Genomic DNA, 13,308 nt, shown 5'->3' with positions numbered 1-13,308 from the left:
ACACTATAATAGAATGATTTGATACAGTTTTAAATGGAAGGAAAATGGGAAAAATGGACAACTTTTTAATAAGAAAAATACAAGGGCTATTTATTGCCTAGAAGCATATGAAATATTTAATAAATTGAAGGTAGGTTTTTTTTTTTAATTCCTTTTGGCCACTGTTTAGAGAATACTATTTAGGTACCATGTGTCTGAATGATGTTAGCAAAAAGTATCTACCACACTATTTATTATGATGTTGAAATCATGGAATGTTGAGAAAGAACTCAAGCATTGTAACTATTAGAAAGCTGAATTTTGGGATCGGTCAAGTAAAATCATAATATGTTCATTTAAGTTCCTCTTAGGTCATCATTATATCCCAAGCTCCCTCGGAGTCTTAGAGGCAACACCATGTTCTTTCCATGTCCTAAGTTGATGGGCAGACTTTTAAAACTTGGGTCTTAAGGAAGATCCAAGAGTGCTGCTACCTGAATGGAGTGTGTGTGTGTGTGTGTGTGTGTGTGTGTGTGTGTGTGTGTGTTTAACCGCAACAAATCACTTACCAATTACTGAGGAATAAACAAAACAATACTAGTAAAGAATACTGCTTACAAGAAAAGAAATAGAATAGAGACATATACCAACACACAAGTTTTAAACATAGCTACAAACCAGAGCTTTATGTTGAATTTAGAAAGACAATGAAAGCATAATTACATTATTGTCAGCAGTGGGAGGAGCTAACTAACTGAGATACTTTTTAGATGATATATTTCAGAAAGTCTAAGAAATATTTTCTTCTATGAAAAATTTCATACAGGAAAACAGATTAAAGGGTGGAAGAATACATACATGATCCATTGTTCAGTAATGAGGACAGGTCTTATACTTCAACAAGGACTTGATGTGAAACAAACACAGACCTATTTGGAGTAGGAGTTGAAGGTGGAGTGATCTCAAGTTGCTTAGGATTAATGTCATAATAGAAATAAAATGGAATCCAAGAAGTGGCTGTCATAGCACTTTGAATATATTTCTTTCTTTTCTTTTCTTTTCTTTTCTTTTCTTTTCTTTTCTTTTTTCTTTTCTTTTCTTTTTTTTTTCTCTTTTTTTTTGTTTTTTCAAGACAGGGTTTTTCTGTGTAGCCCTGGCTGTCCTGGAACTCACTTTGTAGACCAGGCTGGCCTCGAACTCAGAAATCCGCCTGTCTCTGCCTCCCAAGTGGGAGGGATTAAAGGCATGCGCTACTACCGCCAGGCTGAATATATTTCTAATGGGAGAAAAATTAAAGGTTAAAATAAAAAATGAATCAGGAGCTTTTCTTTGGAGCATGTTAATGGCAGAGTGGCCAGGAGACCGGATACCTACCATGGAATGTGATCCCATGGGACCTCAACATTTAAAGTAATTCTTAAGTAAAAGCAGCCTGTAGAATTGGGTTTCTTTTTAGCTCCTTGATTGACGTCTCTGAATGCTCTGGTTCATGTGGAGTTATCTTTACTTTTCCTATGTGGCAAATGATAGTGATTCCCTATAGCATTGCTACATACTCATTGCTTTGGAGAGAGTAGTATGGTGTCTTCTCATCTATACTCTCTCTAAAGGTAACATTCATCAATGCCAAGATATGGGTAAATGGCATTATCAAACTGATTGGATTTAAAATCACTATGGAAACATATTTCTGGCTAGTAAGGGAGTTTTCAAATAGGTTTAACTGGGTAGGGGGAGATCTGTCTTGAATGCAAATGGCGCTGACTTATGGCCTGGGGTCCTAGAAGGAAAAAGTGAGCCAGGTACCAGTATTCCTCTCTTGGCTTCTTGACTACAGTTGTAATGTGGTCAACTAATTTGTCGTCCCCCCGACCTGCGCTGTCTGTTCCCCACCATGATGGGCCATGGTGGGCCAAAATAAACCTCTTCATCTATGAACTGTTTTGGTCAGAGATATTGTCACAGCAACGAAAAAGATAACTACTATAAACATTTTTTTATTTGTTTGTATTTTTTGCATGGCTAATGTTCCAGTCTGCTAGTAGAGTGGGTTTACACAGTTGAAGAGATAAACTTCCTTTGATTACAGGTGGATAAATCAAACAGAAAGGAATAAGAGTGTATAACGTTACGTACATGTGAGTATCAGAGAGACTTTCTGTAGCCTTGAAACATGGAACAGAACCAGGAGTAAATCATCCCCAAAAGGAAATTTAATTGAGATGAATAAATATAAAAAGGAGGGAGAATGGGAGGGGGTGGGGAGAAAATACTTAAAAATAAATAAGGTAGTGAGGCATTTCTAAGTGGGAATACAGAAAAGAAAGTGTCAGATTTAATGTTACACATCACATACTGTGGATGATGTAGGATTTACTGCTTAGTGTCCAAGAGAGAGCAGAGTCAGTAAGATTCCACATGTGACTTGAAGGCAGTCCCTGGGGTAATAACAGTAAGGTGACTTGGACACCCTCCCTAGTTTTGCTATCAAAACACCAAAGTATATTTGCTCATTTTGGTGAAAGGCAGTATTTTTCAAGGACTTCCCCAAGACCTCATGAAAAATCTACTACAACAACAACAACAACAACAACAACAACAACAACAACAACAACAGCAACAACAGCAGCAGCAGCAGCAGCAGCAGCAACAACAGCAACAACAACCACTACTACTAGTAGTAGTTGTTATTTTTCTCTTCCTCCTCCTCCTCTTCCTCCTCCTCCTCTTCCTCCTCCTCCTCCTCCTCCTCCTCCTCCTCCTCCTCCTCCTCCTCTGTCTTCTCTTTCCTCTTCTTCTAAATAGCATGGATAGCTAAATGGTTGGCCTCAGTGAAAACCACACACTTTGGGATTCTTGATGCTGACCTCATATAGTCCTGGTGTTCCTTCTTTGCCCTAACTGAGTGAAAATGTTTCTCTTTTTTATTTATGCAGCCTTAGGAAGCATGGCTTTATGATGCTTGGTATTTAGGAAACTACAGTTCCATACATTGGAAGGGATACTAAATCCTTGCATCTCAGCCACTGAAATTACACCCCACCCCCAACCGTAAGTCATAGTTAATATCCAAGGGTTTCACTTTGTATTGGTGACCTGGATCAGGGTCTATCACTTTTGAAGAACTTGTCTATAACAATTCAGATCAGTGTTTAGCTTTTCTCTTTTACTTTCTGCATTACTGAGCAGATCTTACCACTGAGGGACACTTAATGGTATGCCTGGCAGTGTGATTGACAGAACCACATTTAGTTCTCAGGGAATCATTCTAAAGTATTGTGGACTGCAGTGAATATTTGAGAAACAGAACAACAGATGCTTGTTCTTTTTAAAATTTTCATGAACTCGTAATCCAATTAAATACTTTAAAATCATTTACAGAGCTCTAAATTTTTTCCATTGGTTTAAGAATAAGTACTGGACATGATATATTTAGATCAGTCTATTTACTGATATGACAGCTTAGAGGAGAAAAAATTAGAATATATAAAACAGAACTTTTATTTAAAATATAAAACTATATATAAAATATTTAAGCAGTTTCTTTAAGATACACATTAAGCTTTAATGTGTCTGGTTCAAACACCTTGTATGTGGATGACAACAGAGCATTGATAACTATCTTGAACTTAGATGTCTTGGACTCAGGTCTTGTCATTTTTGCTCAAAGATCAAGGGTCTTAATTCTGAACTATAGCATCACGGTGTTATCAATGTAAAGTCAAAATTTTACTTATGTCACTGACTGTTGATATTTTCAAAGGAGAAAATGGGTAAAAACACTTCCAAAGTTTAAAGTACTGTGTTATTTTTAAATAGCTTGCAATACGAATGGTTTCCTTATGCTTTTTCCTATTTGATTAGATGTAGCTGACCTTTTCCCCATTCTCTCCTGTCTTCCATTCTCTGCCTCATTCTAGCTTAAACTTTCTCAGCCTTACTCCTTATCCGTTTTTTTTTATCACTTTTGATTTCTATCCAACCTCCCTACTTAAATCAGTCCTCCCTCACCAATACACCCATGCTTATTCAGCTTTTTATCCCCCAAGTTATCATTTGGTACAAAGAAACCCCTGAACATTTACTTAAGATCTTAAGTCATAAAAATGGTGAAGACTCAATTCTTCCTTTTCTTCCCCTGTAACTGCAATTAAAACCCTTGATGATTCAATAGTCAATCATAAAAAATTCTGAGAGAAGCGGGCAGATTGGTTAGGGAAGTTAGGATTTAAGCAAGGACAACAGCATCGGTCTCTAGGACTCTTTATCCCTCTCATGTTTCACACTATGAAGGCATCCAGGCAGTCTCAGCCCAAAGCACACAACAGGATCATATCATTGAAGAAGGAAGAGCGCAAATGAGAAGAACCCTGCTCCTTTTGGAAAAATATCCAGGACCAGGGAAGAGTTCGAGGGACCCGGGCGAAGCCTCATCCCAAATACTAACTATTTGCCAGGATGATACATTTTCTATGTTATCCATGGCATCATCAAGAGTAAACAAGAAGAGAAGAAAAATCATGTGAAACACTTGTCATCTCGTAGATCTCACATCCCTATTACAGAGAACCTGTGACCTACAGAGTTATCTTGCATCACCATTTGACCCAAGGAGCACCAGGAGTCCGCTGTACCAGAAGCTCTCAAGTCAGGAGTAAGCAAAATTTTATTGTAAGGGCTCAAAAATACTAAATTGCAGTTGGAACTTAAAAACATAAAACAGGCTAAAACTTAACTATGAAATTCAAACAAGGGCACTTCTGAAACAAAGATTTTACTTCAAATGCCCATTTTTTAAAAAGTGTATAGAAAATGTCTCAGATAAACTTAAATACAGCTCCTTATAGCAAGGATGAGGAAAGCCACAACTGGATGAGAAAATGGCAACTGACGCTAATTAAATAAATGTTTGACCTGCGTGACGGTGACTTTACAGCAGTTATAAAGAAGTGACCAGGCATGGCAGATAATCACATGGCGAGCACACTTACATGTGCAACCATTAGGCAATTCAGATCCTCAAGATTCACATTAAAAAAGAAAATACCGTGTAGAAAATTTGAAAGAGAAAAATAACATAAATTAAAATGTTATATAGACATAGATTAAAATCGCAGAATTAAAGGTGTATTTATATAGTTCAGTCACCAGATTCAAAAACGTGGAAAAGATGCACCAATTTTTCTTTGAGAAGAAACAGAGCAATTTCTATAAAATCACAATTCACCAACGCTAAATAAAATGAAGTCCATGGCCCCAGTCCTTTCATCACGCTGAATTCAACTGGACTTTCAATTAAAAATTCCAGGGGGGAGAACATCCAGGTGAGGTCATCACCCTGGAGAATGCCTAAAGAATAATGGAAAGACAGGCTACACATTCTCTTACAGGAAGGAGATAGGGTGACATCACTAATCTTGGTTGTCACTTTGACACACTGTGAAGTGAAGAGGGACCCTCAACTGAAGAACCGCCTCACTGAGCTTGGCCTGTAAGCATTACTGTAGGACATTTCTCATTGCTAATTGATGGGGCAGCTCACTGTGGGTGGTGCCACACCTGGGCAGGTGGGCATGGTCTATATAAGAAAGCTAGCTGACCAGGAAACTGAGCAACAGGTAAGCAGGCTTCCTCTCTGCCCTGACTTCTCTTGATGAGGGACTGTAACATGAAACAAACTTTCCCCACCAAGTTGCCTGTGGTCATAGTGTTTACCATAGTAACAGGAAAGAAACTACAGCAGGTGCGGCAGAGTATCAATTCATATCAGGATGGGGGCAAAGCTAGGTTGTGGATTGCTAGCCTTACACGTGCAAAACCTGGACTCCAGGCCTTGTACTGCAAAGGAAAACAGAAAATGAAAACTCACCACACCACATATACACATTTTATGTGACCGTATTGCTTAGATAAAAGTGTACAAAAAGGAAAATTATAGACTAATATTGCTCACAGACACCAAATCCTCAATAAAATATAAGCACATTAACAAATCACATAAACACACAAAACACATGAAGAATTATACACCATGACTAACTTAGGCTTAAAAATCACTCCATATAAATATACTACATAAACAGTTCACAGAAATAAAATTGTCTAAGTGAAAAATTTTGTAGGTAGAAATCAAATCATATGGGACCTAGCAAAAGTTTCTATAGATTACACACGGCTTTGGTCAAATCACAAAAATCAACACAACAAAATCAATTGCTTTTCTGTATGTAAAAAGTACATATTATCTAAATGAGATTAAAACACAATTCTATGTACATCTCTTTAAAAAAGACAGCTTATGTATACACTAAAAACATATTCAATATGTTTTTCTGGAAAATTAAGAAAGCAGTGAGGGAAAAATCAAGTAAGACACCAGCAATAAGAATTATCATGCCCATGAATTGGAACACATCATAATTAAAGACAGTATATTAATTCTCCCCATATTGACTTATAGATTCAATGTATATTTCCTCTCAGAATATCAGTAAGATGTTGTGTAGTCATAGACAAAACTTCTAAAATCATTTGGACAAGTAGGGATCCTAATAAATAAAGCAAATTGATCAAGAGTAAAGTAGGAATTACTACTGTGTGTAGCTTAAGGCTCACAAGGTAGCTATGAAAGTCGAGAGACGATGGCATGGCTGAAAAGTGCATGGATCGGTGGGATGCAAAGATGTGTGGTAGAGCACATGGAATCACTGGCAGGAAGCTAGCCTTCAATAGTGGTGCTCACTGGGCATCCCCAGACACAAGTAAAAGGAATGACCCCAGCCTCAGACACAGACACGGCACATGAACTAACTGAAACACAGCTCACTGCTTAGAAACCTGGCCAGGATTTACAAAACCCATGAGGGAACCTTAGGGGTCTGGGCCTAGCTGACTCATAAAACATGACACGAGGTAGGCTAATGAAAACAGAAACATCTGTACAAGTTCCCATGAAAAGGACGGAAGGACAAATTGGACATCTGTATAAGTTCCTGTGAAGAGGGAGAAAGGATAAATTACGGACTAGAACAAGGTGTTTCCAGGGAGTATACCCTGAGATAATTCATATTCAAGGTCAAGAATGCCCAAAAGCTACTAAAACGAAATCAGTCAAAATGGGTAACATGGCATTTCACTGTTTATAACCTACAGAGAACAAGTATTTACAGGGAAAGATGCTTGATATCAGCTATCAGAAAAATTCTAACTGGAATGGCTAAAATTAGGAAATATCCTTACCAAAAATGATGGTAAAGAATTCTTTACAGCAATACACTTCTAAGTTCTTAGCAAGTTCTTCAGAGTAAAAGTGTTTGATTATATTAAACATATTTGAGAAATTAGGATTACTAATTATCAAAAAGATTTAAATGAGAAAACAATCCAGACTTTTCATGCAAAGACAGACTAGGCAATCTAAAACCAGCATTTAAAAGATATATATAAAACTTTATTGGTGTCAATTTTATAAAACTCATTTAAGAAATGACTTGAAACTTATGTCAAGTTTCTTCCCTTGAAAAGCATTATATCCAGAATGTATTATAAAACATGACTTTTTCTGAATTCACTATTTTTTAAAGATCAAGTTCAAAGGACTAGTTAATGTCAGTTGAAATGTAAGTTTATGGAGGCAGCAGTTAAAACTGATTTCCTTTTCTGTAGGAACTTAAGTAAACTCAATCCCCAGATCCTGAATCCAGATATGAAGCCATCAAGTCAGTTGATGCAGATGTAATTATTATATTGTGAAAATTTAAGTCGTTTTTACAAAACAGAGAAGAAAACACCAATCTAATACTATCAAGCTGGAAGTAGCTAGTCGGAAAATTTTAGCCGGCATGGATCTGTTCACTTCCAACTCTCCAAGAACCTTAGAGAAGCCCAAAGCTGTTACTGGATAGGTCAGGTCTTCCCTCTACCTTCTCCATCCCTGGAGAAGGCTTTAGGAGGCTCATTAGCTGAGTACTATCTAAGGGAACTGAACTTACAGGGCAATAAGCAACATCCTTCCTGTATATGAAACTAAGTCCTTTTGGAAGAAAGAGAATTCTTCTTCTATAGACAGGTAAGAATCTCCAAGCTAGACAATCATTCCCTTGCCTGCGAGAGTTTGGAGCACATTTTCCTGGCTACACAATGCCAGGATTTCTTCTCCTGAACATAGCACTGGGTGATGTTCCTGAGCTGAGTCGTATTTTAAATTTAACAGAACTACTCCAGCAAACAACTTTTATTTTGTGCACATGCATGTGTTTATATTTGTGTACATGCACATTGTTTGTGTGATTGTGAGTATGAGTGTCTGTGTGCAAGCGTGGGCAGGTGTATTTGTGTGCAAAGATCTTCATATGTGTGTATTCATGCGCACACACAAGAGGCCAGATGTTGACATGATATCTCAATCAGTCACCACCTTACTTTCCGAGACAGGCTCTTACCCCGAACCTGGAGCCCATCAGTTTAGTTTGACTGCCTGGCCAGTGAGCCCCTGGGGTCTATTTATCTCCTCCTGCCCTGTCTGGGACTACAGGCAGCTGTTGTTATGTTCAGGTTTTTAAAAAAATGTGCTTGATATGGATCAAGTTCAGATATTCATGTCTGTATAACAAGCCCTTTACCAACTGACCTATCTCTCAGCATCTAACTGACTTTTGATAATCTCTCCCACTTGACGATTCTTGTGGGATTTGTCACAATAGGAACAGCTATCATTCAAAGTGTCTTGGGAGAAGTGTCACGCTGCTGACTCTGAGGGTGAAATGTGATGGTATTTTACACATAATTTAGCCATTTTGCAACCCAATTATTCAATAGCTAGCTTTTTCCCCCTCTGGCTTTTTAAATACGACTATATTGGATTACTAACCACTACTCCTCCAAATTCTATTATTAGAATCCAGTAGTAGGTGGAAACCTCTTTTTCTGCCACGTACACTGGTGCTAAAACGTCCAAACTGCACAGAGCACAATAAGTTTGGTATTTTAAACCATACTGTGAGAAGGGAGTTGCTTTATGTTTAGTGGTTGTATTAGCTTTCAGACTAAAGGGCCAAGTGATTCCTTTCCTGTAAACAGAGAAAAGAAACCACTTATTTCATATCAGATCATTCTTTATCCCCATGAAGGGGATACCATGAAGGGTATGGGTACTCACACTAAGAAGAAATATGTTATTGGCCTTTTTATCTTTGTAAGGATCGTTTAAGTCAGTTGAGAGCCCCTCCCATTTTTCTTTCTCTTAGCTTCCGATTATAATTGTCAAGAAATTAAGCAACTATATTAAGAGATGTGAAGGTGTATATATTAATAGATCCTTAGAAAACACCCATACACACATAAAACATTCAACTTAGAGAGTTTGTGAACCTGCTATGGTGCCATATATCCATAATGCCAGTACTGAGAAGGATTGTGAGGCGGAGGCCTGTCTGGACTGGGCTATATAGTAAGGCCCTTTCTCTCCCCCTCAAAACCTGGTTTTAAAATAGCTGCACTCAAGTTTCTCCTTCGAGGTAGGTTTGACCTACGTGAAAATCTGGGTTCAATGCTGAAAGAGGTCAGAGAACAACCTAACCTTTGACATTGCAGCATGATATGGTTACCTAGAAAGTTCATGTTAAAATGTATTCTATCAAGTCAAGACATGCGCGCGCATACACACACACACACACACACACTCTCCTCATTAAAGTTCTCATACAACGTATGAGTAGGTTTCTCCTTTGTGCTAGTTCATAGCTATCCTTGGCCACATGTGGCTGGTAGGCTGTAGGTTGGATAGAATGTTTAAAATTCTGTGTAGCAGGGAAACCTGGTGAAATTTGGGAAGATTTTTAACTCCTCATATTGAGTGGGGGATCTTAGAAATCTGAGTTCTGACCTGATTTGTGAGGAGAGACCTTGATGGAGGTAAGGGAAATGAGTGAATTGCATGGGAATTCTGAGAGATTGTCGTGATGAGACAGAGAATACAGACAGCTGGTCCCAAGACCTCTGACAATTATTCCCCAACCTTTGTTAAAGCTGGACAACTGCAGAGCCTACACACACACACACACACACACACACACACACACACACACACACTCACACACACACACGCGCACACACACCCCAAGCTCAAATTCCTGAAAATTGAAAATAAATCCACAAACAATGACATAACTAGCCTAGACTCTCATGCAGTCCTACAGTCTTGAGAAGAAAATGCTTAGAAATATCAGTGTTCAAGATGTGCCAAGAGAGAAGGCCCCACATGATGAGACAGATGAAAATTTATGCTAGGTATCAAGCCCAGCCCACCTTTAATTTTGTACACTCTCAGAGTGAAGTTTATACATTTTAAATAGTTAACAAAGCATCCAGAAGCTACACTTCTGGGTTTATAATTAAGAATTTGTTGGCACAGACTCGTGACCACCACATACTCCTTTCTCTGTTGTAGCAGAAATGAGTACATACAAAGAGGCTGAGGTGCCCTTCAAAGCATACAACTGCCCAGAGAACGAGGACAAACCAGAGTCTGACCACATCTCACCAGAAATCAATCCAACTTCAGACTGGCTCCATCCTGGATTGGGTCATGGAAACTGACAGTGAGTCTCTCTGCCTAGCAGAGGGGCAGAGCATCTCATCTGCAGAAGGATATCACCATGTGGAAGACCCACAGTTTGTAGATACACATTTCACACACATTGGAGAATTCAGAAAATTACTACACCAACCTCTTGTGTCTGAGCTGAAATTGATGCCCAGCTGTCTTAACCAGCAGCCTCAGAGTGATCCCTCAATGCTCTAACAATCAGCAGTAATTTATGTTATTTAAAGAAAGGAAATCAAAAAAAGCAGTATTTCCCCAAAGCACTTTTTTTTTTTTTGGCAAGAAAACATAAATTACATATCCAGAATAGTAGTAATCCCATGAAATAAATGTGAGTTTGTAATGTCCAGCATCCTAGCAATATATGTAATGTCTATGAATTACTTTGTAGAAAATGAAAACAACAGTATCTGCCTAGCACTAAGACATCCTGACCAAATGTTCTCTAGACGTCATTTTTCAAGGACATATGGTTTTAGGGCACTGGCATTGCATTTGGGCATCTACTATCCAGAGAACCCAGATAAATACAGACATGTAAAAAATTAACAGTGGAATCCTGTAAAATGCAAGATGTTTTTACTCATCTCCCAGGACGTAGAGGTTTGATCTTAGTAATTTATTTTGAATGAAAAGAGCAACTCAAAGGAGCCAGACAGCTGAGAAGAGCAGTAGTCACAAATAGAAAAATTGTTAGATTCACTTTAATTAGAACACACTAAGGTTATGCAGCTGTGGCCTAAGTGAATTGCAACTTTCACATATAGCACATGAGGTCATTTTAATTTACAGTCTATCACAGTTTGCAATACGTGTCTCAGTGTTGTCAATGCAATGTAACCTAGTTGTACCTAAAAAAAAAAATCACTTTATATAATGACACTATAGGCTGTATCCATATACAGCTGTACTCTAAGACAGAGTAATAAATGCAAGTATAAAAGGAAAGCTAAATAGAGATTTGATTACCATTGGTTATATATACATTTATCTGATTATACAGTTGAATTTTTAAACTTTAAATTTAATTTGGCAGTATATTTATCCTGATTTTATAATAGGAACCCACAATATTATTTCAGGAAATTAGAGTTATTGTTTAAAAACAAAACAAAACAAAGAGCTTTGAGAATTAGAGCGTTTTTTTTCTATACTTAAAGCAAACTTTTAAAAAAGTTTAAATATTCTCCATTACTCTTATCAACTTTATGTGTCCATCATTGATATATGTTTCCATACGGGGCTCCAAATTTTGATTAAAAAGGCTACAAATGTGGTCAAATAATAAATCATTAGATGAGTATAACTATTTAAGTAAATGATAAGAACTCGCTTTACATTATAATTTTAGAAATTACAAGGATCCTCAATTACAGACCTCATCTATGTAATTTACTAACTTAAAAACATGGCTTGAATTCATCTGGTACCCTAAATTATTTTTAAAAATTTTTTTCATACATGCAAACAGTCCACTTTTAAGCAAGCGTCTGCAATTCTTCTAGGACCTGGAAAGTGGCAGGGACCATCTAGGACACTCATTCAATTATTTGTTTTATTCCATTGCCTGTTTATAAAATGCAACCTTTCTTTACACTCTTTACTAGCTGGCAGGATGTGGTTGCCTTTGAGGGGGACACCAAATATTATTTACAGTTTTGCTTTTCTATGCATCACAGCTGAAAGACCAGAATCCTCAGAGAAACACATTGCAAACAAAAGTCCTTAGTAGGTGGGGAAAGCCAGGCCAGAAGTCAAATAGAACCCACAGGGATGACAAAGATGGGATATTCGGCAGTATCTCCTCAGGGACGAACAGTAAAGCACATGGCTCCGCTGAAATGCCGGAGTTCACGCTCTCCTATCTGAGCAGTAAATACTACATTTGGAAATGGTTTCAGCCAGTCCACTGCCTTTTTACATAAGAACCTCTTTTAAGAATCACAAACATCCCCAAAGTGCACGGCTGCAAAATGATCAAAACTTAATAACCTACCATTTTCTTTGCACTCTTCTGGAGGTTTAGCCTTTTTCGCAAGTCGCGGATCCAGCCATGATGTTGTCTTTGTGTTATGGCTGAAAAGAAAAGAGATCACTCTGAAAAGACACATACTAAAAGGAATCAAGTTTATTCCTTGAGAAAAAAAAAAAAAAAGCCGGGTTAGTCCAACAAAATTGCAATCGATACACTTAATTTGCTTACTGGTTCTAAGTAGCCCTGAAGGAGGTGTAAGAGTAATTGTGCAAGGCAGCTGTAAATTTGGCAACCTCAGCTCCCTGTCCTCAAAGCAGCTATTTTTATTAAAATCAACTAGAATGTTGCCAAGTTAACCTCATTGAAAATGCAGAACTCATCCAGAGCGAAAGGAATTTATTACAAACACAGGATTCTCCAGTTGGGCGAGCACAGCCCTTACACGCCGACAGTTTCCTGCCTTTTGCAGAAGCGGCATTTTCATCTTAAATCTGCCCTTTTCATAAACAATTGTTTTTGTTAACCACAGAGATGGCATGGGCTGTACAAAAGTGATGCAAATTACAGCATGTTCCTGGGAGTCCTACATTTTCTCCAAATGTGATTAATAGCAATTTTATTTACTCACATTAAGCTATTTCACTCCTAAGTACTTCTATCGCAGCCAGGAAAGGAGTAGATAAAAATGTTTGTATTCTAATGTTTTTGGAATGAAATTTCTAGGAAAGCAAAGGGGGAAAAAAAAACTTGT

General features: G+C 37.8%; 1 protein-coding gene across 18 annotated transcripts in view; it reads right to left on the bottom strand.

The window, feature by feature from the left end:
- Magi2 (membrane associated guanylate kinase, WW and PDZ domain containing 2) overlaps window positions 1-13,308 on the bottom strand; it is a 1,485,406-nt gene that overhangs the window by 463,763 nt on the left and 1,008,335 nt on the right. For 15 of the 18 annotated variants that reach the window (XM_006535743.4, XM_006535748.4, XM_006535745.4 and 12 more), the window contains one exon: window positions 12,579-12,658. In XM_006535743.4, the coding sequence (XP_006535806.1) occupies window positions 12,579-12,658 (80 nt within the window). Of the gene's footprint in view, window positions 1-12,578; window positions 12,659-12,785; window positions 12,926-13,308 lie in introns of those variants that run through there. The other 3 variants (XM_006535752.4, XM_030254657.1, XM_030254656.1) reach the window with 1 other exon arrangement.

This window comes from Mus musculus, chromosome 5 (genome assembly GCF_000001635.26).
Source record: "Mus musculus strain C57BL/6J chromosome 5, GRCm38.p6 C57BL/6J".
NCBI lineage: Eukaryota > Metazoa > Chordata > Mammalia > Rodentia > Muridae > Mus > Mus musculus.
This window is presented reverse-complemented; position numbering and strand designations above follow the sequence as displayed.